The 25,154-nt window shown below is 48.2% G+C and overlaps 2 protein-coding genes across 2 annotated transcripts in view; one reads left to right on the top strand and one right to left on the bottom strand.

Moving 5' to 3' along the window:
• Positions 1-8,121, bottom strand: part of LOC143826438 (sulfotransferase 1 family member D1-like) — an 8,154-nt gene extending 33 nt beyond the window's left edge. Inside the window, exons 1-7 of the mRNA XM_077315247.1 lie at positions 7,696-8,121; positions 5,182-5,310; positions 4,992-5,089; positions 4,760-4,886; positions 4,475-4,569; positions 1,142-1,322; positions 1-185 (exon numbers count right to left, since the gene is read on the bottom strand). The exon at positions 1-185 is cut by the window's left edge and continues 33 nt beyond it. Coding sequence (XP_077171362.1) covers positions 73-185; positions 1,142-1,322; positions 4,475-4,569; positions 4,760-4,886; positions 4,992-5,089; positions 5,182-5,310; positions 7,696-7,876 — 924 coding nt within the window. The 5' untranslated portion in view covers positions 7,877-8,121 and the 3' untranslated portion in view covers positions 1-72. The remainder of the gene's footprint in view (positions 186-1,141; positions 1,323-4,474; positions 4,570-4,759; positions 4,887-4,991; positions 5,090-5,181; positions 5,311-7,695) is intronic.
• A 1,943-nt stretch (positions 8,122-10,064) lies between these two features.
• LOC143825818 (phosphatidylinositol transfer protein beta isoform-like) lies at positions 10,065-23,973 on the top strand. Its single transcript, XM_077314149.1, has 12 exons — positions 10,065-10,166; positions 12,096-12,126; positions 12,296-12,441; positions 12,527-12,618; positions 15,274-15,281; positions 16,063-16,137; positions 17,095-17,178; positions 18,511-18,588; positions 19,818-19,928; positions 20,194-20,316; positions 21,780-21,849; positions 22,905-23,973. Exons 1-11 carry the CDS (start codon positions 10,147-10,149, stop codon positions 21,825-21,827), a joined length of 816 nt encoding a protein of 271 aa, XP_077170264.1. The 5' UTR covers positions 10,065-10,146; the 3' UTR covers positions 21,828-21,849; positions 22,905-23,973.
• The last annotated feature ends 1,181 nt before the right edge of the window (positions 23,974-25,154 follow it).

Here is a 25,154-nt window from a genome sequence, read left to right as displayed (position 1 = left end):
ATGCAATGCAAGGAACGGGTGGGCATCCGTTTCGCCTTTAACAGAAAAATCCTAGCAGAGATTATTCAGTGTCTATAGTACATCCCGGAAACGCAGGGTTGTCCCTTCCATCTTGCTCCGGTAATCAGCATCAAACGCCTCCCTTTGAGCCACTGTGAAATAATTCTTCCAGTCGCCAACTTCACCTGAGCAGCAGGGCCGGGGAGAGATTCCGGAAAGGAAGAGGAAAGAGCAGAGGGTTATGGGTAACTGCAAAATGTCGTTCCAGTTTCACTCCGTTAGTTTTGTTATATCGGTGGACCTGTCGAGACCTGAGCTTGAGGTCTGAGGCAGGATCGTAATCCTGCATGCGCGATTGAGTAGCGCACGGTCAGATCCAGTCAGTTTAAAACAGGGGTGACCAAGCCATGGCTCTCCAGATGTCCACGGACTACAATTCCCATGAGCCCCTGCCAGCACACGCAGGGGCTCATGGGATTTGTAGTCCATGGACATCTGGAGAGCCACAGTTTGGCCACCCCTGATTTCAAATGAAACTGATCAATAGAGCACAATGGTGGGAAGATCCTTTGTTCAGCGTGTATGTATAGGTCAGAAGTTTTGTGGGGTTTCTCCAGTTCATTTTTGCTGCTTTGAGCCGGGGTCACAATAAAGAGCCAAATGAACTCCCGGTGTCTCTGAACCTATGGATTTAACCTTTCTGGATTTTCCATTCAGAGGCAGGGTGGCCATACAGTCTTAGTGGACAACCGTGATGCACTTCTCCATCTGCCCACAATTCACTTGCTTTTTCTTTTTGGCAAAACAAGCCAGAGTCTTCTGACAAGATATTATTCTAGCATAAACTTTGATGGACCCCTTTTCATGAGCCCACTAGGCCTCGGGAAAATCTCAGCTAATAGAAAGCTGATGATTAAGGCAGGGGTAGTCAACCTGTAGTCCTCCAGATGTTCATGGACTACAATTCCCATGAGGCCCTGGATTAAGGGATAATGTGGTGTAGATACTATAAAGAACCCCAAAGTGACTCTGTTCTGTCGAAGCCACCCCTCTCTGGTTTCCTAAACCAGGAAGAGAACACCTCAGGCAGGTTTCTCAGAAGAGGCTGTGTCGAAGTTTTTCCAAAAAAACAAATGCTCACCTTTCCTCATAAAAGAGCCTATTTTCTTGTCAAAGATGGTATTAGGCATAGTACTGTAATTGCTCATTGGGTTGTCCTTCATGACCTGGAAGGAGGCATGATGAGTGATCTTCCGCACAATGTCCTCTGGCAGGTCAATCTCCAGGAAATCCATGACACGCCGGACCTCACGTGCCAGGTTCTAATGAAAACATGAGAGAGACAGAAGAACTGGATGGATGGATGGATGGATGGATGGGTGGATTGGCTTTTTGCCCTCTCCAAAATGGTCTCAGAGCGCCTTATCTGCTAAAATTATTTACACTACATCATCATAAACCAATATTATTGTTGAATACGAGAATAAATCTGTGTGACAGCCTTTAGATTGCACAGAATCCCAGGTAGAATAAACAGGGAAGTTTTTGCCTTGAGATAAAGCAATCAGTTTTCTTTGAGGAACTGCCAAACATGTACTTATGTACATACTTGTATTCACAGTTAATGAAACATAAAGAACATTTCAGGTTTTCCTCTTTTCTTCTCCATTGGTAAAATTGTAATAACAAACATAGATTCGATCTCATATGTGTTTACTGAGGTTAACTGTGTTCATAACAACTTTTTGTTACAGTAACTTATTGAGACATTGACTCTGTCTCAAACATACAAGTACAGAGAAGCAGGGGCACTGACTGACATTTTGACTGTCAGAGATTCTGCCAATTGACTCGAACGGACAAATCATAACAGGATTCTCCCATCATGCACTTCTTCCAATATGTAGAGCGCCTGGATGCAAGAATGCAAACCCCCCAACAGAACACAGAGTCTTTTAATCCCAGATTAATGAGGGCGATCTATGTTTATTTCATAAAAAGAAATATGCACTCTGTCCATGCTCAGTACTCCTTACGTTTGGTGGCTGCATCCTGGCTTTTCAAGACGTTCAGGGCACACATAGATTATACCTCATTATTCAGTTAAGAAACTGGTCAGAGGATTCAGATGGCACAAGGTGAAAAATGCACGTCTATAACTCACCTGTACTCGCAGATAATGCCTGACAAGAGGTATTTCTTATCTACACAGTGGTGCAATGGATTTTGTAACCGTGCAAGCAACAGAAATGTTGACCTAACTTCAGATTCCAATCCAAAGCAAACAGGACCCCTTGCCAAACTGCCCTGACTGCCCTTTCTCATCTGAAAATCAAGAACTGAACCAGTCATGGGAGATAAAAAGATCAGATACTGTATTGCTCAGTTAAACATCCCCAAATTCCTTATGTACTTGGCCAACGGGCTTCATCAGCGGAATCCGAAATAATCACGGCAACACTGAGTTTACGCAAGTATAGCTACAATTACATAAAAGATATCGTATTAAAATGTAAGGGTCAGGTTCTAAAATAACAGACACACAAAACAATCAGATCCCTGGTGGCCTTTCCGAAGCTCTGCTGGGCAAGGGTCCCAATTGGCCCCACCCACTTTCTGAAAATGCTGGCAACAAGAAAGATGCTGGTGGGTGTTAGGGCACCAACAGGCACCAGTGTGGGGACCCCCACCCTAGATTGTCTCCTTTTGAAATGAGTTTCCATTCTTGTTTTGTTGAACCTTGCATTTTACAAGTCGCTTTGGGGAGGACTCTGCCAAAGAAAAACTAAGAAATCCAGACCTTTTATGATGTCTGCTAGAATACATCCATGCCAGAGGATCTCTCATATCAGGGGCTATAATGATTGTCTTAGATTTTTCCAGACATTACGAACATACACTAGCATTACACTTGAGTATCATGATTTCCCATAGAGAATTATGGGCATGACAGTTCGATGATCTCTGAAAGAGATCAAAGTTACAGTTCTCAGGATTCCTGTGGGCAGGGAATGCCTGTTAAAATCTTTTCAATTGGTTCAGCAAACCAATTAATCTGGAATGCCATCACGTGATGGAGATGGCAGCGTAGTAACCCCATTGCATTTCCCCTCACTGTTCTTCCAGCTTCTTCCAGGACCGATTATCAGCAAATTTATCCCTGCTTAAAACTCAATTGCAGGAGCCATTCAAGTGCTACTGAGGTATCACAGAGGGACATTTCCTTTACAGGTAGGTGGTGGGTTCTCCATCTTTGGACATTTTTAAACAGAGGCTAGGTAGCCGTATGACAGAGAGGCTGATTCTGTGAAAGCGTAAGGAGGTGGCAGGTTACAGTGGATGAGCGATAGGGATGTGAGTGTCCTGCTTAGTGCAGGGGGTTGGAATAGATGACCCAGGAGATCCCTTCCAACACTATTATTCTATGATTCTAGGTAGCTTCAGAGTATAGCTGTATTGCTCTGGAGCAGAACAGTTAGATTCAAATCCAATAGGATTTTAGAGACCTGCAAGATGTTCAGAGTCCAAGCCCCCTTCAGGAGATATGAGTCGGAATGGAGATCTGAGTCTTTATATTCCACTCTGAAGGTGGGGAGGAAGTTGCAAAGAACGCTTGTAGATGCACATTGTAAAAGAGAGGAAATGCTTGGGGACAGAAAAATCACCATCTGTGGTGAGATAAGAATTCTATGTCCCTGTTCAGCACTGGAGGGGTCTACTGTTTCCACTAAACTCAAGTTCAGCACTCTTGGGTTGTAATTTCTCCCTGAAGTATCTTTGTTTGCGGACTGCTGCTGATCTACAACAGACATCCTTGGAATTACAATACCCGCGAGATGTAATAGAGAACAGATCAACAAAGGCGGAATGATACCAAGGGATAACCTGCTACAAAACAGGACCAAACGAAACAACAACAGAACATCACTGGTAGTCACATAGGACTCTCAATGAAAACCAGTTCAATGCAACATTAACAATCGACATCCCGTGGTGGTCAATGATATTCTTCTCTCACAGGCATTGGGAGGCAAATGTTTTCTCACCCACAGACAGCCTCCGAACCATAAGCCACTTTTTATCACAGAGTTTCCGATGATTCCTAGAGAGGCTTGATGGCACTTCCTGGTTTTCCCAGAAGAGATGTCACCAATGGCCATTTTTTTCTTTCTCCTGCCAGGCACATGGCAACCCTATATCTTACATATTAATAACTTACAAGGTAGCAACTTGAGGAGGGAGTCAAAACCGTGTGAAGCTTGTGAAGTACGTTTTATTTGCCGCTTGTATTGCTTTTATGTATGCTCGTTGTTTAAGTTATTGGACATTGTGTGCTTTTGGCATTTTTGTACAGCACAATGTTTTGACAATTCACGAAATGCTAAACAGTAAATAAATAACATCATATAAAGATATCAGTGTGTTACAAAGCAGCTTGCACTATCCAGAACCTGCTAACCAAATCCAGACTAACCTCTTTCATGTCCTCATAGAAGACATACAACATCCGGTAGTTTGATCTCTCATCCCAGTAACGCCGGACGTGGTCGTACCAAGAACCCCAAGCAACTGTGTGAGGAATGAAGACTGAGTAAGGATCTGGGAATCCTGCCCCCCAGAACTTTGTCCCAGAATCTGTTCCAGAAAATTCAGGACTCTGTTCCTACACATTTGCCCTCTAACCCACTAGACCTCCAGTGGCTTGAGACCTGGAGACCATAATACTCCAGTGCATAAGCCCCTCCACCGCAAAACTGACCTGTGCCATCCATGAATTTCTTAATATAGCCATCCCACGGCCCTGGTTCCGGCTGTGTCACATTCATCCGGTCAAAGAAGTAATAGGAGACCAGGTTGTCCTTGGCGTTGCGAGCCACATAGATCATCTGTACGGGCCCAAAGAGAGCCTTGTATGGGGGCTGCCAATCAGGATTAAGGATTCGACAGGGGATGGGTGCAAATCCGAGAGAGAGTACCATGCTTTTACTTACTTTGCAATTCTTTTCCAGAAAGCTTTTGGGGACAAGCTGGAAAGGTAGGTGTGTTTTGATAACCCGAGGAGATGGTACATTTACCAGTGAATCAACCCCTGGAGGGACACCAGAGACAGGATGGAGGAGTTAGTCGTGAAGCAGTGAGCTTAGAAGTGGGACGCCACAGGGCTGGGCCCCCTCCTGTTACCTGAAGGTATAGGAGGTGGGGAGCAGATTTCTAGGAACGGAATCCGGACGTATGTGGGAGCGCGCCGTGCTTTTTCCACATCACCACCAGTGCAAATCAGGTCAACAATCTCCTGCATCCATGTGGTACCTGAAGAGCCAGGAAAAGGCAGAAAGACCAACCAGTGTAAGGAACCGTTTCCTTTTCACCCAGCATAAGTATGCACAGCCCAAGCATGTCCCACAGCAGGGGTTAAGAGTGGTATGCTGTTTCAAAGAATCCGGTTGAGCATTAATACGAGAGATCCCCGCCAGATCCACAGATTTGAAAAACGGGGGTCTTTCTGTTCTCATTGCCACGGTTGGCTGTTCTCAAAGTGTAGCCCTACTGTAGCCTGCATATATCATGAGCATTTTTCTCTACCTGTAATTGCAGTTTAGGGTTTAGTTTAAATGCATATATAAATATTAATATCAATACCAATATTAATTGTACCATTAATATTATTGTTGATGGTGATAATTATAATGAACTATTATTATTGGACTAGATAACCCATGAGGTCCCTTCCAACTCTATTATTCTAATAATAATAATAATAGAATTTATATACCACCTGCTTGAATTTTTACAGCTCAGGGCGGTGAACATCATAAAACAGTACAATTACAAAGATAATAATAATTAGTAATAAAAGTTATTCTCATTAAAATTACCATTTCCCATACATGCTATTAAAACATTTAGAAGAAGAAGAAGAAGAAGAGTTGGTTCTTATATGCCGCTTTTCCCTACCCGAAGGAGGCTCAAAGCGGCTTACAGTCGCCTTCCCATTCCTCTCCCCACAACAGTTAGTTCTCTGGAGTACGCTGTGCTAGGAAACAGATTACAACAGCTTCCTTTAAAACATGTCTTTGTTCCTGTTAAAATAGCATTTTACGTTATGATTGTTATCTTGCCATTTTTGTTATAATGTTCTATGTAATTACCCCATGGCGTTCTGTGTAAACCGCCCAGAGCCGCATGGAAGGACGGTATAAAAATCTAAATAAAATCAATTCATCAATAAAATAAAATAAAATATACTTTTTATCATCAACACTGATTTATTTATTTGTTTTGTTTTTTTGTTTCCATATTATAGGCTCATTCCAAGCATGGTGCATGCATTCCCCCTTCAGATTGGAGCACATCCCACTCAAAGGGAATAGTCTAGCATAGCTGTAAGCTTGCATGTCAACATTCTCCCCGCACACAATGCTTGAATGCAAAACAGCGGCAATTCTTAAACAGGTGCCCAATGTTAATTATCAGGCCGGTGCCCCCTGCCCCAGAAGGGACCACCCAGGGCTGACAACTCTAACAACATATTTTAAATTGCATCCTCCCCAATCTCACTACAACCCAAAATTCTAGACCGATTAAGATTGACCAGGACACCACAACAGCTACTGTCCCAGGAAATCAAAGGAAAATGGAGTATGTGGTCTAATGCTCTAAGCCAGGGGTAGTCAAACTGCGGCCCTCCAGATGTCCATGGACTACAATTCCCAGGAGCCCCTGCCAGCAAACACTGGCAGGGGCTCCTGGGAATTGTAGTCCATGGACATCTGGAGGGCCGCAGTTTGACTACCCCTGCTCTAAGCAATGTATGTGGTCGCTTTTTAGGGAGCGGCTCGGTACGACCCAATCTTGTTGGATTACTCTTGGAAGGGTGACCTCCAGGGAACCTTCTGCAGAAGATAAAGACACTCCTCACTTGACCTGAGCACCACTAGCTGAGGTTGCCGTACATTAGCTGTGATATCCACCATGTCACACTGCTTTATCTTGCCCCGGATGAATTTATTACCATCAGCCTGGTCAAGAGGTAAATATAACCATCCTCATTACAAGGGACGACTCTTCTCTTGTCAAGCTAATTCAGTTGAGTTGACGTCTCGTGTCCCCCTCTATTGTTCTAAAACTCGATCGCTCGTGAGATATATCTTACCCCAGGGGTAGTCAAACTGCGGCCCTCCAGATGTCCATGGATTCGCTGGCAGGGGCTCCTGGGAATTGTAGTCCATGAACATCTGGAGGGCCGCAGTTTGACTACCCCTGCCCTTGTTACCGAAGACAATCTTGGCACTATGATGAGTCAAGGTTCTTTAAATTCAGCTGCTGTAGCTTATTTTATAGGCAGAGCTTTTGACTCTTAAAATACGGATGAATTATATTTGCTTTGCTGGGAATGACTCCCTTTAAAACTGTTCTTTTTCTGATGCCGTTAAAGGTACTTTGAATCTGAAACTCGCAATACCCCCCTCTTGTACCTATAACACCCGCAATTACTTTTCAGAAAAGTCTATCAGATAACAATGCTATGCAGTCGATTTGAATGAAAGGATGTAAATCAATGTCTTCTATCAATTTCACTAGCAGCTTCCTCCCGAATCTTTCTCTAGGATTACAAACAGAGCTCCTTAAGCATTACAGATGAGTGAGTCACCTTCCAACTTCTGAAATCTCAAGTGACCCCTATCGGGGTCTCACCTGCTTTGGGGTAGGTGGAGATGAGCAGGTCGTCTGGCCGGGCTTCGAAATTTTCGATCGGATCCCATTGTTCCGCAATGGGCACCATCAGGGGGACTCCATGGACCGGCACGAGCGGAAATCTTCGGAAAAGCTCTGGGTGTTCATGCAGGAATTCTACGTAGTCCTTTGGTTCTGCCATGGTGCCTTTCTGGGCTGAGCTATGAATATTGTGCAGTCTTCTCCAAATAAAATCGTAGCCTCCTCAGTCTTTGGTCGTGGAGTGTCTGCTCAGGTGGGTTTTATTCTGTTTCTTTATGTGGGCGGTTCGAAGCCTCGTTTGTTTCCATGCTAGCTGAAGCACACCCCTCCCTTCCATGAGATTTCTCCCGGCTGTAACGTTATACACCAGGAAACAGCCTGGTTTTATAATCTCAGCCTCGCTTCCACTTTTGTTAGCTGACTGGAACAAGGACAAGGCAGGAGCAGGGCCTGATTGGCCATTCTGCTCCTTCCTGGCCACTCCTTTTTATTTGTTTTGGCCATACTTGGGTATTGCTTTCCTCACAGAGCTCTCAGGAGTGTTAGATTCCACTCTCCGCATCGGAGACTTTAATTCCCCTTGGAGAAAATCCAACAGGCGTCTCATAAGCCCCCCTCCCTTAAACCCCAAGAAGTTAACTTTCCTTCCTCAGAACTGAGAATGGAGACATACTGGTAATTTAAGCCACAGCTCAGCAGACTTCAGCCACAAAGGTTTTGGTTCAGCACTGGAATCTCCAACAGTAAAGTGACCACCCACTCCTGTTACAACTACACAATAAGACTAACCACAGGCAAGCTTGTGTTTTCTATTTAGGTACGCTGAAAATGATGAGTTTTTGCGAATTCCCACCCCAAGCTGGAAGTGTACTATGCTATACTTCTGCCCCAAGTGCATATTGTATATTTGATGGCCCTTTGACTCTGGCATTTGACTTTTTTTGTCCAAAGGCCATGCGCTGGAAATCTATTCATTGCGTCTAGTGCTCTCACCCAGGAATGCTTATTCTAGAATACAATTCTTTGTGGTCCTTTTAATGTTACCTAAAACTGAACCGCAGAAATCCCTCAAGAACACCCCCTCCCCATATATACACTCACGACCAATGGATTCTCCCGCCAGTACCTGCTATTGGTCAGTTTCAGTTTAAACTGACTGGATCCAGAGACAGAGATCTAGTAGTGCATTGGTCAATTACACTGCCTGCACCGATTCTGCCTCAAACCTCAAGCTCGGTCCTCGGTAGAATCGTTCAGAGCCACACACATAACATCATCATCTGGGATTTGTGGCAGGCTTGAAGCTCGTGGGACATTTCTCCTGGCAGAGGTTTTCCCGTTACCTTGACAGTGGTCTTCTGTAATTATTAAGAAAAAAATTTGTCTGCAGTGCTAGCGAAGATGCCCATCACCAGTCCGTACTGAATCCTAACCTGATTTAAAATCCTACTTTTATTTCAAATGCTTTTAATATCTTAAATACCTTGCATACGAAACATGCAGCGGGTTGTTCATGTAGAACCATAGAGTCAGAAGGGATCTCCAGGGTCCTCTAGTAGTCCAACCTGCTGCAGAATGTAGGAAATTCACAACTACCTGCCCACCCGCAGTGACCCCAATTCCATGCCCAGATGATCCCCCCCCCCCCGAATCCTGCCCAGTCTGACCAGGAGGAAATTTGCCTCCTGACTCCAAATGCGACCAGCATTTCCCTGGGCATGCAAGAAAGGGCCACAAGAACCAAGCATGGACACAATCTGTTATTTTATGGTTGTTACTGTTACGGTCTCTAATATGGCTTCCACGTTCAGCCTAGGCTGCTAATACTCCCGTTTTATCCCTCCCTTCATCTAATTCCAGGAACGACATTGCTTTTACTTTCCTCTTCCAGGAAAGCAGCCCTTCCTCTTGCAGCAGCGGTAGTCAAACTGCGGCCCTCCAGATGTCCATGGACTACAATTACCATGAGCCCCTGACAGCTGGCAGGGGCTCATGGGAATTGTAGTCCATGGACATCTGGAGGGCTGCAGAAACCAACCCTCCACTCCCCCTGCAAAGCGACTTTCTATCCCTCCGGCCGTGACGTCAAACCCCTTGCGCAAACGCAGCGCCTCTCCGGCCGCGCCACCTAGCGGCCTCGGCCTGCCCACGCAACCTTTGCGCCCCACTTGTCAATCAACTCCCGGAAGCGGCGAGGGGCTCCGCCCCGCCCGCCACCCACGTGGCCGGGCCCTGCGTTCCGGCTGCCGGTAAGAAGAAAAAAAAAAAAACTAAGAGTGAGGGCGGAAGTGGCGTCGCGAGGGGCCGGCCTGGGCGAGCCGGTGCTGGAGAGAGGGCGGAAATGGCGTCAAAGGTCCGGGTGGGGGGAGGACGAGGAAGGAGAGAGGGGCTGGTGCTTTTTGGCGTGCGGGGCGCTGGCGGGACGGGAGGATGGTGCTCATCAAAGAGTTGTGAGTAAGGGAAGGAGGGGGGGCCGGTGGGGGCGGGGAGGGCCAAGGCGAAAGGAAGGCGGGGGGGGGGGCTCCCCCCCAAGAAGGGGGCGGACAACCGGCCGGGGATCTGCCTGCATATGGCTGCCCCTCTCTCGTCTGAACCCCTTCTACTTTCGTGCAGGGCTGCCCAGGTGCCGGGCTCGGGGCTTTTGCATTGCAGCCCCCCTGGGGGAGCTGCATAATGGAGGGGCGTTGGGCTCCCCGTTTAGAAAAGCAGCACTTTCAATACATATTTTTTTGGGGGGGGGTGGCTTTTGGGTTCTCCTGCTTTGCCTGGGCAGGGGATAAGGCTTAACCCGCCCCTCCCATCCCCCCAAGACGAGTGCCATAGCCCGATCCCAAATCTGGGCTCTTCTCCGTGCCGCAATCTGCGCAACGCCTACTCCCGAGGAAGCCCTATCCCACTCGAGCGGGGCCCCACTTCCTAAAGAAGTGCCCCAGGGATCCCCGCCTGTCAAGTTTGGAGTTGGGTGGGAGGAGTTTGCGGCAGCCACAGATGCCTCTTGGGCAGGAGGCTGGTCCATATGGTGGGCAGAATCCGGAGAGGCAGTCCCCCGGGGGGGGGGGGAGGTGTTGGGGCTGCCCCCACCTCATTCACCTGGGGCTTCTCCCTGGGCAAGGAAAGGTAGTGGCCCTCCTCCAAAGGCAGCTGAGCTTTCGAAGAAGCCCTGCCTGTGTCACTGGCCGGGTTTCCCTGGTTCCTGGGTGTGTGTCAGTTTCGGGAGGCGGCTGTTCCCAGAGTTATTTTGGGATCTGAATGGGCGACTGCTTGTTGCGCTTGGCTTTCTGGCGCTCGCTGGTGGCTTTTGTGAATGGGCCTTCTTCGCCTTCGCCGGGGCCTGCTCTGCTGCCAAGATGGGTTGGAGGCACTGGATGGACCGAAAGGCGGGCGGCGCGCTCGCTCCCAACTTGCCGTTTTGCCAAACGGATGAATGATTCACGTTTGGGTGGGGAGAGGGGAACGGATCCAGGAAGACGGCCGGGCAGGACGCACACACGGTTGTCCCTTCTCTCGGCTCGATAGCTGGGCCTGCAAACGGGTCGAAAGGGTGGGAGCGGCGGGTGATACTGCCGCCGGCTTTGCCTTTGTATGTTTTCAGGGCTGGCTGCCCATGGCTGGCAGAGACTCATGGGAATTGTAACCCACAGCTATCTGGAGAGCCACAGTTTTAGAGCAATTGCCAGGAGGACGGGAGCTTAGAAATAAACTTTTCCCACCCTCCTCTGGAGAGACACCTTCTAAATATTGGAGTGGCTGACCTGCCTTATGCTTTAACCAGTGAGTATTCCCCCGGAAGGGTAGGATATCTCATTGGGAGGTATCCCTCCTTCCTGCAGCGCCAACGGAGGTTAATTGGTGGCCTCGTCGTCCCTAAGAGGTCACTGCTGCAGTACTAGGTCAGGTGGGTGTTACCTCCGGTGCCTGTATCCTGAAGGATACTGTCATTATGTGCATCTCTGTTCAAACACAAGGGGCTGTTTCATCCCTTTAATATGACAGTCCTGCTTAGCTCTGACTTACGGCGGAGAGAATGTAAACACGGCAGGGCTTTACCATCTTGGGACTGCTGCATTTCGAGCCACAAAAAGCGGGAGAAGAGTTCCCTTTCGGTTTCACTGGACTGGCGGTTAACCTCACCGGCGTATGAGAACTGGGTTGCGCAAGGAATATAAAGGGTTATATAAAAAAGGAGAATACAGAAGGGCCTTTCTTTAGAATCGTATTTATTGACCTTCCTATCTTGTGAGATTCAGGGCAGTTCACAGTGGAGGTAAAACAAACACACATTAATGAAACGTAGAAAATTAGTACAGAAAGGGATACTAGTCGGATCTTGTGCACTTTTGGGGTGACCCGTATCTAACGTCTCCCCTTTCTTTCCCCAGCCGGGTAGTGCTGCCCTGCTCGGTGGAAGAGGTAAGTTGTATTTCTAACCACTGCTGTTAAGAAATTCCCCTTTTGTTGACAAAGGAGGATGGGTGATAAGGGGCTTGGAGCGAGGGTGGGGGCAGGCCCAGCTTTCTCCTTCCCGAAATGGGAGAGGATTTCTCGGGCTGCCCACTGAACTTGCCGTCTTCCTCCTCAGTATCAAGTGGGACAATTGTTCTCTGTGGCCGAGGCCAGCAAGAACAACACCGGCGGAGGCGAGGGGATCGAAGTCCTCAAAAATGAGCCCTACGAACGGGAAGGGGAGCGGGGACAGTACACCCACAAGATCTACCACCTCCAGAGGTAAGCGTTGGGCCCGGAAGGAACGCGGGGGCGTCCGGAGGCTCGGACTTGCTTTGATCCCTCCCTTTGCCTTTCTCTTTCATAGCAAAGTTCCGGGCTTCATTAAGATGTTCGCCCCTGAAGGGTCGCTAGTCGTCCACGAGAGAGCGTGGAATGCCTACCCTTATTGCCGAACCGGTGAGTCCTGGGGAGTTTGGGGTGGGTGGGGGGAAGTATCCGCCATTCAGAACCTGTGAAGTATAGTTTTCGGACTGGGAGCAGGGGCACGCGCATGATTCTTCCATCCTCCGTGTGTTGACTCAATGAGCAGAGACGGAGGCCGGGCCCAAGCACATGAAACTTGTTCTCTGCTGCCCCACGCTCCCTGGCTGGTGAGCGGAGTGCTTATGCACCTCTACGCATACACTTTCTGCCTGTTACGGGGGATGCTGTTTCTCAGAATTTCCAGTCTCTGGGCAGGCACATCTGCGTGGACGTTTCCTGTGTGCATAGGCAACCGTGCGCATAAACTGGTGTTCAAGAGGCAGGAGACAAGGGCATCATGCTCATGTCCTCTTTCTGCCTGTTCAGTGCGTGATTGGCGGGTCAAGTGTGCCACACGACTGAATCGGTTCCTTGGTCTATCAAGGGCAGTTTTTTTGGTCTGATCGGAGGAGGAGGGGCTGCTTCTTTTGTCCGTTGCCCTTTCACTAACAGGAGGAGATTCAAAGAGGCCTGTGATCACCTTCCCTTCCTTCCCCCACCATAGAAACTCTGTGAGGTAGGTGGGGTTCAGAGAGCCCTGAGAGAACTGTGAGTGGCCCAAGGTCACCCAGCTGGCTACATGTCTCGCAAAGTGGCTTACAATTGCCACCCTTTCTTCTCCCAACAACATGTGGGGAGAGATAGGTGAGGCTGACAGTGCTCTGAGAGAACCGTGACTGGCCTAAGGTCACCCAGCTGGCTGCATGTGGCTCAAAGCGACTTATGCGCACCTACCCTCTCCCCACATCAGAGGCCCTGTGAGGTAGGTGGGAGCTGAGAGAGAGCCCTGAGAACTAGGACTGGCCTGAGTCTACCCAGCTGTCTGCACATGGAGGAGGAGTGGGGAATCGAACTTGGCTCTCCAGATCAGAGGCCACCACTACACCAAGCTGGTGGTGACTCTCCAGGGTCCCAGGCTGAGGTCTTTCATATCGCCCTGCTAATTGATCCTTTTAACCATAGTTTCAGCATGGGACCTTGTGTGTGTAGAGACGATGCCACGGACCTGTAACCCCACACTGCTGTGAAGTTCACTGGGCGATCTTGGCCTAGTCAGGTGCTCTCACCATAACTTACTTCCGTCAGTTGGCTGTGAAGATAGTTAATGTGAAGACCCTTCTTCCAAGGAGGACAAAACGCAAAAGACAGGCTCCTGGGGTTTTCCGTAGGTGAAGCTGCTGTCAAGAGCAAGATGTCTTCCTTCCAGGAACGTCTGTGCGCTTCCGACCTAGAATCCTGGTGCATTGCAGAGGATTCTGGGATACGTTCTAGAACGAACGCACCCTTTCTGCAAAGTGATGTCCTGGTCTTTTGCACCTCGGTATTCTGCTGCTTGAATAGAGACTGTGACCTCAAACCCCCCCCGCTTTTTTGCAACTTGAAGGAAACTGCCGTGCTAATGTTGGTCTTTTCAGGAAAGGGTCTTGGGTGGGCTTCTGGAGAGCATGCTCACGAGGAAATTGTGGGTCTGAGGGATTGGAGAGGGAAGGAACCTGGGACTTCTTGGGAAAGGGAAGTGTGGTCCCGTTTGGCTGTTTCTGTTGTAATAAATTGTGGGTTTTGCATAGATAAAATCTAATGTTTTGACTGTGCCAGGGAGGGTAAACCACATGCTTTGTGTCCAGAGGGCCTTAAATTCAGTCCCTGGTATGTCTAACTGAACAGGTACTTCAGGTAAACGACAGTCTGGAGCACCCTTTCTCAACTTTTTTACCGTTGAGAAACACCTAAAACATTCTTCAGGCTTCGAGAAACTACAGAAGCGATGTGATTGGGAAGCATAATTGTGTACATGCCCATCCAGAGCCTTTCCCCTTCCCATCCTCTCCAGGCCCATCATTGGCCATTGTGGGGGGTCTACGTGACTATAAATGGTCATATACGTGAAAAGAAGGAGAGCTGTTTTTTTCCCTCCTACCCTGTTTTTCACTACCCAAAGGAGTCTCAAAGCAGCTTACAATCGCCTTCCTTTCCTCTCCCCGCAACAGGCAGGACTGTGACTTGCCCAAAGTTACCCAGCTGGCAGCGTGTGTAGGAGCAGGGAATCAAACCTGGCTCACTAGTTTAGAAGCCGCCGTTCTTAACTACCACATCAAGCTGGCTCCATTATACCAGCTGCAACTCTAGAACATTTTGGCCCAGGAGGTGATGAGTTTGATCGCATGGAGGGGATCTCTGTCAGCTTTTTGAGTGAATTATTTGAAAGGTTGTCACTTGGAGGAGGGCAGGATGCTGTTTCCGTTGGCTGCAGAGGAGAGGACACTCAGTAATGGGTTTAAACTACAAGTACAATGATATATGCTAGATATCAAGAAAAACATTTTCATAGTCAGAGTAGTTCAGCAGTGGAATAGGCTGCCTAAAGAGATAGTGAGCTCCCCCTCACTGGCAGTCTTCAAGCAAAGGTTGGATACACACTTTTCTTGGATGCTTTAGGATGCTTTGGGCTGATCCTGCGTTGAGCAGGGGGTTGGACTAGATGGCCTGTATGGCCCCTTCCAACTCTATGATTCTAGAATTCTATGATTTCACTGCATAATTCTAACACTTTTTTTTCCTTTTCTTCTTTTATGGTCACGCTTGCTGCAGTTATAACGGTGAGTGACATGAAGAAGGGGAATCTTCCGGGAGAACAGGCAATGTTTCTCCCTTATTTTTGGTGTCTCAGTGACTCCTTTCTGTCTTCACCTTTAAAAAAAATATTATTATACAACTTTATTAGGTCCAGTTGTTAAGGTTAGTGATTAATGGCAGATGCTTTCCCAGTTGTGGAAAGAAGTAATTAAAGGAGACCTATTGCCAGCCCCATCTGTCTCATCCCCACAAGTGACAAGCCCTGCTGTGTTTGTTCCCCTGTCCAAAGACCAGAGAGTTACATTCTAAATTACATTACATACATCCTTACATCACATTACAGTCCCATTGTCCCAAATGAAATGAAGAGGGGGATTGTAAGGAATATAGATGTAAGAGTTGAACAAGGATCGAGCACGTAGTGAGATAAGAAACCAATATCCCTGTTGAGTCCTGGGGATTCCATTGTTTTGAGTGCTGTAATGATTTGCGATCTCCGCAATCTCCCTTTTCGGTCTGTTCTTGAACCCACGTGAATATCACCGGATTCCATGTAGAAATAAATGCCTCTAAGCTTTGTTATTTCATTAAAGCTGATAATCTATCCTTTTCCTTTCTGTCTTCACCAAGGTGTGGCGAAAGCCCCTTGGCACTCACTGATCATGAGTCATCGTCTGGGATTTCCCACAGCAGCTCTGGCTAGCATGTCTGTTTGAGCCGTGTGTGGCTTAGGGTTTGTGGGATTCGGCATTACCACAGAGATTTGTGGGCAACTGTTTTCCTCCTTTTTTTGTGTATGCACAGAATGAATATATGAAGGATGATTTCTTCATCAAAATTGAAACATGGCACAAACCTGACCTCGGCGACCAAGACAATGTAAGTGAAAGGCAAATATATACATGCAAACCCTCCTTTTACTATTTACCCTGTAAAACCTGTCAGTGTCCTGTGGAATCCAACTTGTAATTATAATTATTGGGGTTTTAATGGGTATTTTATAGGGTTTTATTGTCTGGATTGTTTTTTGTAACCCGCCGTGAGCCGGTCTCCAAGAGTAGCGGGATATAAATCCAGTCAATCAATAATATACTTGTTCATAGGAAGGCCCCAGATTCTCCCTTCAGGTTTTATTACTCAGAAATAACAGGCTAATCAGCATTATTTTTCTCTGAAGGAAGATCGAAAGAAGAGCGAGGGAGCCTTGTAACTAGGGTTCTGTGGCACGTATAATGGGGAGACAATTTACTGTTGCTAAGTGACCAAATTCCTGCATCTGGGGGCTTTATATGGGAGAGGGAAGAACGTTTCATAGAAATCTCTCTGTCTGCCAGTGCATGGATCCTAACTGGGCATCTGAGTCTGACCTGCAGGCAATTTTGTAATTGTTAGGTTCAGGATTTGTTGTATGCTTTCCACCGAAAGCGGTGGGGGTCCCTGTGTTGGTCGGCCCACCCCGGCGTGGAGGAGAATGTAGTAATTAAAAGCACGCTTTTAACATACAAGGTTTTGTTTAAGAAGAGCTGAACATTCCGGAAAGGAAGGAAAAAGGAGGGTAGGGAAAAAAACAAATCTCTTTTTCTTCTTTTCACGTCAGTCGTTGGGCCTGAAAGGGTTGAACCCAGACAGCAGAATCTGGATCCACCGAGAAAAGCAATAATGAATTGCTTTTGCGTTATTTCGCTCTTAGAACGTTGGGTTTTTCTAACCTTATTCCTTAAGGGCACAGTTGAAAAACGTTGCATGTGTAAATAGGATTGCTAGGAGTCCAGCTGAGGTGCCGTGGGTTTTCATGAGGAGAGACTTGAGTCAAGTTGGCTGCCCTCTCTCTTGCAGGTCCACGGGCTGGATGTGGAGACCTGGAAAGACGTTGAGGTTGTCCATATAGACATTGCTGACCGGACGCATGTGTCAGACCAGGTGAGGCCGCCTCCTTGGCTCTCGTTCGCTTGGCGGGAGAGCAGCTGGCCAAGCGTTAACCGGGAGTGGAATTCTGGGCGGGGTTCTACCTGCCTTCGGTCCTGGCATGTGAGGACAAAACAAGTCAGGAACCTGAAGGCTGAGCAACGAATCTACATTCGTATTCAAATGCAGATGTTGGTTACGGGCACATTAATCAGATGTAAAACGACGTTAAAACATAAGAATCACGGTCTTTGCCATATCGCACGTAGTCTCAACGGCTGCACATGGTACGATCATAGACCAAACACATATGCCCTTTTCCCCAGATGCTTCGTTCTAAATGTTTAAACCCTATTAGCAGAATTTCATGATTATTTTAAGGTTCTTCTTGATAATGCAGATCAAGAAATAACAGGAATTGCAGCGTAGTTCCTTCATGGTACCATAATTATTCGATCTGACAAGTCTTATTTATATGATTTTATCTCTTGAGTTCGGTCGCAGGCTTGTTGATTGTCTATTATGTTACTGTTCTTTTTTTAAAAAATGCCAATAAGGCTACTTGCCTTGACCAAACACATTCCAACCCAGAGGAATCTTCATCAGTGGTCAAGTAAACTGTTGCTAAAATTGAGTGATATCCAGCCCTGTCTGTGACCTGTGGGTGATTTTTCTCCCCTCTCCACTTCCCCACTTTATTGGGGGAATATCCAGACCCAGAATTGCTGCAGGCTAGCACCAACAGCATGAACCCTCAGGACCCCGGATGCTAAGAGATGGTTCTCTTTCCGCCTAGCGGAACTGTCTAGTGCCTTCCGATACGGAATCCGAGGTTGCCCTTCGCCAGTTTCCTGAACTATTTGCTCTACTCATTTCCACAGTCTATGAGTGCAGGCTGCTTCCAGCTTTTCCAGATGGCAGAGAAAAACGGCGCTCTGCCTACAATTGGAGGAAAGATGGCCCTGGGTGGACGTAGATGGAACACAGCTCTTAGTTCATTGAGGTTCTGCAGTTTGTCCCCTACAAACATCTTTGGACCGAAGGCGACCACAGTGGTGGTTGAGCCTTATATTCATACTGCCATAGGGTTGCAAGAAATAGGTGCTCTATGCTGGGTAGAAACTCTTGAGCTTCCCTCCTAGTTATGTGGGTTAAAGAGCCTCCATGTTGTTGGTTTCTTCTGAAGAATCAGTTCCGCCTTCTGTGCAAGGACTCAGTTAACTGTTTCCCAGTCTGACAACTGGGAAATGCACTTTGTGGTACAAATCCCAGCTCCTCTTTCTCTCGCTGGGTTCTCTCTCCGACCTGTACGGTGGCCTTATGTTGTCTCTGCTCTCTCTGTCTCAGGATTACAAACCGGACGAGGACCCCGCTATTTTCAAATCGATGAAGACAAACAGAGGGCCTCTCGGGCCAGATTGGAAAGTACGTCAGCCCAGGGAAACACGAGGAGCGGTCTTTGCGTGAAGCCAACACCCTTTTCCGCTCCAGGGCAGCTTCAGTGTTTAGTGTGGCTTGGTAGTCACACGGGTGAACTTCAGTGGCGGCAGGGTGACCTGAACCCAGATGGAAAATGGAGTTGATTTGAAGTCCCTATGCAACCTCATTCCCCTCAAGTTGTCCCACAGACTACTGTGTGTTTGTAAACTAAGCAACCTGAAGTCTCTCCTCTGTTGCAGGTTCATGATATGGCCTTAGCTGAGTAGCGGTGTTCCACCCCACTGACTTAGTTCAAAAGATAGTTGTAGGGTGCAGGAAAGCACTGCACACATTACAAAGCAGTTCCAGTGTGGTATGGGTCAGGACTGCTGGTTATTTTTTAGAATTAGGGGAGGAAGAATGGTGGAGGAAATTGCGTGTGTGAAATAACCTGATGCCTGGCCCTATGACATTCCTTTTGGCTTCCCTCAGATTTTTTCCTGAGAAGAAAGCTCCACGTTTCTATCAATCAAAATGCCTGTGACAACAAGGCCCAGGCCTTCAAACACTTTCTCTCTCCCCGCCACCCACCCCAGCAGCAACAGAATTCTGCAGCAGGAGGTTGACCGGTGTGGGTCATGGGGTTGTATCGCTCCAATCTTGGCTCCCAGTTTGTTTCTGGGCACAATTTAAGGCAAAGGTCTTGACCCTCAGAGTTCTGTATGGATCGGGATTAACATGCCTGAAGAGGGACACATGCTCCCTTATGAACCTGCTCAACCACTGCAGTTATCTGGAGGTCCTGCTTTGGCTGCCTCCGCCTTCTGAGATTCGGTTGATAGCAACAGGGGAGGGGGGTCTTCTTGGTCGTGGCACCAAAACTCTGGAAATCCCCCCAAGGAGACACATCGATCCCCTTCTGTTGCTGTCTCCTTCCAGTGGGTGAACAGGTTTTTCTTTCATTTGGCATCTCCTCAGGGATTCTCCCCTCTCTAACAAATGTTTTGATTACCGTGTTTGTTTTATGTGCATTTTAACTTTTTAAGGACTTATTGACGTGTGTTTCGGCGGGGTTGACACGAATGGTTTTAAAACACGACCTTTGTCGTGTGTGCTTTTAATTTTTCGCCACCTTGGTGGCCCTTGTAAGGGCAGAAAGGTGGCATATAATTTTAGTAAACAAAGACAACAGCAGCTCTAACAGTCTTGGTTTCTTCTCCCCTTCCCTCGGTTAGCGGGAACTAGCCAATAACGAAGATTGTCCTCACATGTGTGCCTACAAACTTGTGACAGTGAAGTTCCGCTGGTGGGGCCTTCAAGGTCGAGTGGAAAAATTTATCCAGAAGGTGAGAGCTCCCGCGTGGAGTCATGAGGCGTGTGTTGGTGGACGGGGCTGGCTTTGGATTGGCAAGGTTTCTGGTAGTGGGATCTGTGGTTGCCTCATCTCTTGGGAAGAGGAGGGCGAAAGCCGAGGCCTAGCTAGTTCTGGGGCACTGCAGCCTGAGACCAGAAGGGGGTTCTGTTCTCTCCCGAGAGGAGGCCAGTTTGGGTTCCTTGCTTGTGTTGTCAGAGTCGCGGTTCCGTCAAGCTGCTCTTCTCCTCCTCTTACAGCAAGAAAGACGGCTCTTCACCAACTTCCACAGGCAGCTCTTTTGCTGGTTGGATAAGTGGGTGGATTTAAGCATGGCTGATATCCGACGGATGGAGGAGGAGACTCAGAGGGAACTTGATGAGGTATTTTGGGGAAGGGGGCGGTTTTGGGAGTAAGGTAGCTGCTGCTCTTTGTGTGTATGGTAGTGCTCCGCAGGGATGGCTTTCTTTGCCACAGCATTTGAGGGAACACTATCATCTGTCCTGAGCGTCCAGTTCTATTGCCTGCTTGTTTTCTCCTGCCCTTCCCTAAAACAGATGGTGGGCACAGGGACTGATCCTATGCCTCTCTTCTACGAGGTCTTCCTCTCACAGAAAAAGACTTTATTTAACGATCTACGGATCTTCTGGCTGCACTTCACGCTACTCCTCTCTTGATTGATTTGGTCCTCATCTCTAGTTCGATGCTATCCTGCAGCTAGGCAGAATTTGTTAGAGAGTTCAGTAAGAGTTAAAGGAAAAGAATCTGTGTTTTTTGTTTTGTTTTGTTGATATTATTATTATACCCCACTCTTTCGCTACCTGACGGAGTCCCAAAGCTGTTTACAAGGACTTTCCCCTTCCTCTCCCCAACAAAAACCCTGTGAGATAGGAGGTGCTGAGGGAGCTCTAAGAGAACTGCTTTGCAAGAACAGCCCTGAGACAATTGTGACTGGCCCAAGGTCTCCCAGCTTGGCTGCATGCAGAGGAGGAATCAAACCCGGTTCTCCAGATTAGAGGCCACCACGAGGGGACTTCCTAGAGGGTCCATTTCCCCAACTCTATTCCCTCAGATGGGTGGCCATTTTGTCTGTGTCTTGATCTGCCATGCAAAGAAGAAACAAGGAGGGAGGGAAATCAATCCCTCTTCAGTCAATGGGGCTTAATTTCCCCTCTCTTTTTCTCCTCTGCCCTCCTCTTGCATGCTTGGCAGCCCGAGCAACAGAGCACAAGGCAGGGAATTCTGTCCCTGAGCAGGTCAATTAAAACCAATCTGCTTTGATAAAAGACCTTCACCGGGCTGGTTGATTATCAGTTGCAGCCAGCTCAAGCCTGCATGTCTCTTCTTCTCTCTGTACGCCACTGTTTTCTTGGTCCGTGTCCTTTCCAAACACATTCCGGTTTCAAAACCTAATTTGAAGTGCGGGCCTTCAGCTGGGCCCGTTTTAAGTGCGCTCTCCCTCCCCTTGGCGTCATGGTTAAGAGCGGCAGCCTCAAATCTGGACAACCGGGTTTGATTCCCCACTTCTCCTCCCCATGCAGCCCGCTGGGCGACCTTAGGCCAGTCCCAGGTCTCTCAGAGCTCTCTCAGCCTCGCCTCCCTCACAGGATGTCTGTTGCGGGAAGAGGAAGGGAAGACTATTGTAAGCTGCTGTGAGACTCCTTCCGGAGTTAAAAGCGGGGTACAACGCCCCCCCCCCCAAAAAAAACAACAACAGCTGTTCTTATTCTTCCATGCCCCTTGGGGAGTTTGCTTTAGTTGGCAGCTCTCCTGGTGAGTCTGTGGCAGTGAACAGAGTCAGGTTTGCCCAAATGTCCGGCTTGATTGGCACCACGTCTTGTTACAGATGCGACAGAAAGGCTCTGTGAGAGGGATGACCGCTGGGGATGAATGAGCGCCCCCTGCTGCCTGACAAGGTAAAACAGAGTGGGCGGGGATTCATTTGAGTGATGCAAATACTAATCCCTATGGGGGCTATCTGAAGCTCTGCCCGTGAGGCTGGGAGTTCGATCCCAGCAGCCGGCTCAAGGTTGACTCAGCCTTCCATCCTTCCGAGGTCGGTCAAATGAGTACCCAGCTTGCTGCTGGGGGGGTAAACGGTCATGACTGGGGAAGGCACTGGCAAACCACCCCGTATTGAGTCTGCCATGAAAACGCTAGAGGACGTCACCCCAAGGGTCAGACATGACTCTGTGCTTGCACAGGGGATACCTTGACTTTTATGGGTGGGAATGTTGGGGGGTGGGAAGGGAGATAGGGTGGGGAATGCCCTTGTGGGAGACAAGAAGGAAGTCTGAAATGAATGGGGCAGGAGTGGGGAAGGGGAAGGTGGTGGGTATTGGAGAGCGGTCATAGCTAGGTGGTGTGGATTAGACATGTGCCCCCAAAATATTTTTCAGGGCGTATTGCAAAAATGCTGGTGTTTCCTGATATCCCTGAGTCCTAATATTGTTATAGTATTGGGATTCAGAAACTATTCAGAAAAGCCAAATATTTTTGACTCCTTGGGCACTTAAAGGGGATTTGATAACCATCTTCAAGTATGTAAAAGGCTGTTATATAGAGGATGGAGCAGAGTTGTTCTCTCTTGCTCCAGAGGGACAGACCAGATCCAATGGGATGAAATTAATTCAAAAGAAATTCCGTCTCAACATCCGGAAGAAGTTCCTGGCAGTTAGAGTGGTTCCTCAGTGGAACAGGCTTCCTCGGGACGTTGTGGGTTCTCCATCTTCGGAGATTTTTAAACAGAGCCTAGATGGCCATCTGATGGAGAGGCTGATTCTGTGAAGGTTCAAGGGGGTGGCCGGTTACAGTAGATGAGCAATTGGGATGTGAGTGCCCTGCATAGTGCAGGAGGTTGGACTAGATGACCCACGAGGTCCCTTCCAGCTCTATGATTCTATGATCAAGGTTGTGTGTCTGGAAAGGAGGCGCTTCTCTTGCTAATCCTGTCTTGCTCTTTCCTTTCCAGGTGCAGTGCCCTTTCTGACCGGAGCCTGGACCTCTCTTTTTGGGATCCCACTGTCACCCCACCCACCCCATCCCATCACCTTGGTGGGGGGGGGGCAGGGAGGGAGGTGGTCTCCCGTTTTCTTTCCATCCCACCGGTTTGAAAATACTTAAAAAAAAAAAACAACCCTCTGCTTCTACCAGCATGGAGAAGGGGGGGGGGGACCCCATTGAACTGTTGCTCCCTATATTTTTTTTTAACGGATCGTGGATTAATAAGTTCTTCTCCTCCTCCCTTCTCTGCACACCACTCGTGGCTGTACGGAAGCAGCAAGGACCTTGCGTAGTAGGGGCGGGGGAGCAACGGCGGGGCTGCATGACTACAATAACATTATAACATTACTATTAATACTCCTTAGAATCATGTTTCCATGTTTCAGGGGCAAGGTCATTTGGAGAAGGGGTGGGGGAGAGGGGTGGCTGCGGAAGAACAAGTTAAGGGTGTTGTTTTTTTTTTTTTAAACCTTAGGAGTTGAGCGTTTGTCTTCACCTGGGTGGAGGATCGGATTGGGGTGTCCAAGGGATGGGTGTTTAGCCAGTATCCAAAGCTATGTTGCAGGCGGGGAACGGAAAAAGCAATTTTCTCCACGGCCTTTTCCTCCGCTGCCCTGTGGAGTCAACGGATGCCTTTGATCTGCCTCAGTTTACCAATGGTTTCCCTCCTGTCCCCACCCCTTCCGGGGTGTCTGTGTTAAAAAGACATAGCTCTGGTTTCCCAGTCTAGTTCCTTCCGTTCTGTTTTGGCTTGAGGGCAGCAGAGGTACTCCTAAGCTTAACGTTCGACTTCTTCTCCCTCTCCCTCAACTCCCAGTTCCAGGGGTGGGTGGAGAGGTAGTTTCCCCTAACCCGTTTGGGAAGGAACTCAAAAAAAACATTTCAGCCACCCTCTGGGACTTAAGCATGAAGAGGGGGGGGGGGAGACTTTAAGGCCCTGTGCTACATTGCTAAGGATCTGAACAGTATTTTTTTTAAAAAAGAAACACTGAAATCTTTTTTTAAAAAGCAAAACAAATAAACAAACTTGAAGCTGCTGCGTTCGTGTCGGGTTTACTGTGGCAGGGCGAGGGGAGGCGGAATCTTTGGTCACTCCATGGTGGAACGCCGATCAAATGTTGGTCCTTCTCTACTTCAGCCTCTCCTGTCTGGGGCTGGGTGCTTCTCTCTTATAGAAAGGGTGGACTTCAGAGATTGAAGACACGGAACCCAAAGAATCCGCAGGTGCAGAAATGGAACTATAAATGCTAACCATCACGTAGCCAGGTAGATCTCTTGGGACTGTTGAAGAGATGTAGCAGCATCTCTGCCAAGACCCTTTTCTCAGGGTGATAGCTTCCTTGAGCCGAAATGCCTGGAGAAGAGCTGACAACGAGGGTGGCGTTCAGAATAGCTGCTGTGCTTGTGATCAGTTTGAATACGTCGCCCCAAACCAAGTCGTGAAAAAGATGAGAGGGCAACATGGGAAACAGCAGAATGCAACCCTTCGGCACGATCGTCGAAGAGCTCACATAGCGTATGACGTCAGTTGTATGATTCACTATTGTGTCCTTGCCTCCTCCCGATCAGCTGCCCCAAGGGGAAAGTAGCAAGATAACTGTGCTGAGTCTGCATCAGATGGGATTGAATGATGCAGTCAGATGGGATTAGATCAGTGGTTCTCAACCTTCCTAACGCCACGCCCCTTTAATCCAGTTCCTCATGTGGTGGTGACCCCCAACCCTAAAATTATGCCAGTGTCCTTTCACAAACCAAAACTGACCAATGGCGTGACGATCCATGGTTCATGATTGTATAAAAATTGTGTTTTTTCCCGGGGTTTCTCAGTTCAGTTCTGCCTCTTGTCCCACCATGCCGATCTCGCTCTTTTCCGCTGCTCCGGACAGACGAACGCTCTATCTCGATCTACCCCGCAAGGCTGTTGTGTGGATGGGCCCCCCCCCGGCCAAGCTGCTTGCCCTGCCGCGACCCCTGTGAAAGGGTCATTGGACATGAACCAGCCAGCCCAACTCAGCCCTGCTTCGGCGCTCCCCGGAGGCTTGCGATTCCAAGGGTGCGTGGCTGGACTGTGACTGTCATTGTGGTAGGCCACTGGTTGCACAAGCCTGCCGTGGGGGCCAATCATTTCCAAAGATAGCAGGGAGAATCCAGGCCCCCCGATTCCCATTTCATGTTGATGGTAAAGCCGGAGGGACTCTTCGATTGCCTGTTCAGAAAC

Source organism: Paroedura picta, chromosome 16 (genome assembly GCF_049243985.1).
Source record: "Paroedura picta isolate Pp20150507F chromosome 16, Ppicta_v3.0, whole genome shotgun sequence".
In the NCBI taxonomy this organism is placed as follows: Eukaryota; Metazoa; Chordata; class Lepidosauria; order Squamata; family Gekkonidae; genus Paroedura; species Paroedura picta.
This window is presented reverse-complemented; position numbering and strand designations above follow the sequence as displayed.

Coding starts and splice junctions, on each gene's coding strand:
- LOC143825818 (XM_077314149.1), top strand. CDS start 10,147: ATGGTGCTCATCAAAGAGTT. Junction 16,138..17,094: donor ACCTCGGCGACCAAGACAAT/GTAAGTGAAAGG, acceptor TCTCTCTTGCAG/GTCCACGGGCTGGATGTGGA. Junction 19,929..20,193: donor TGGAAAAATTTATCCAGAAG/GTGAGAGCTCCC, acceptor CTCCTCTTACAG/CAAGAAAGACGGCTCTTCAC.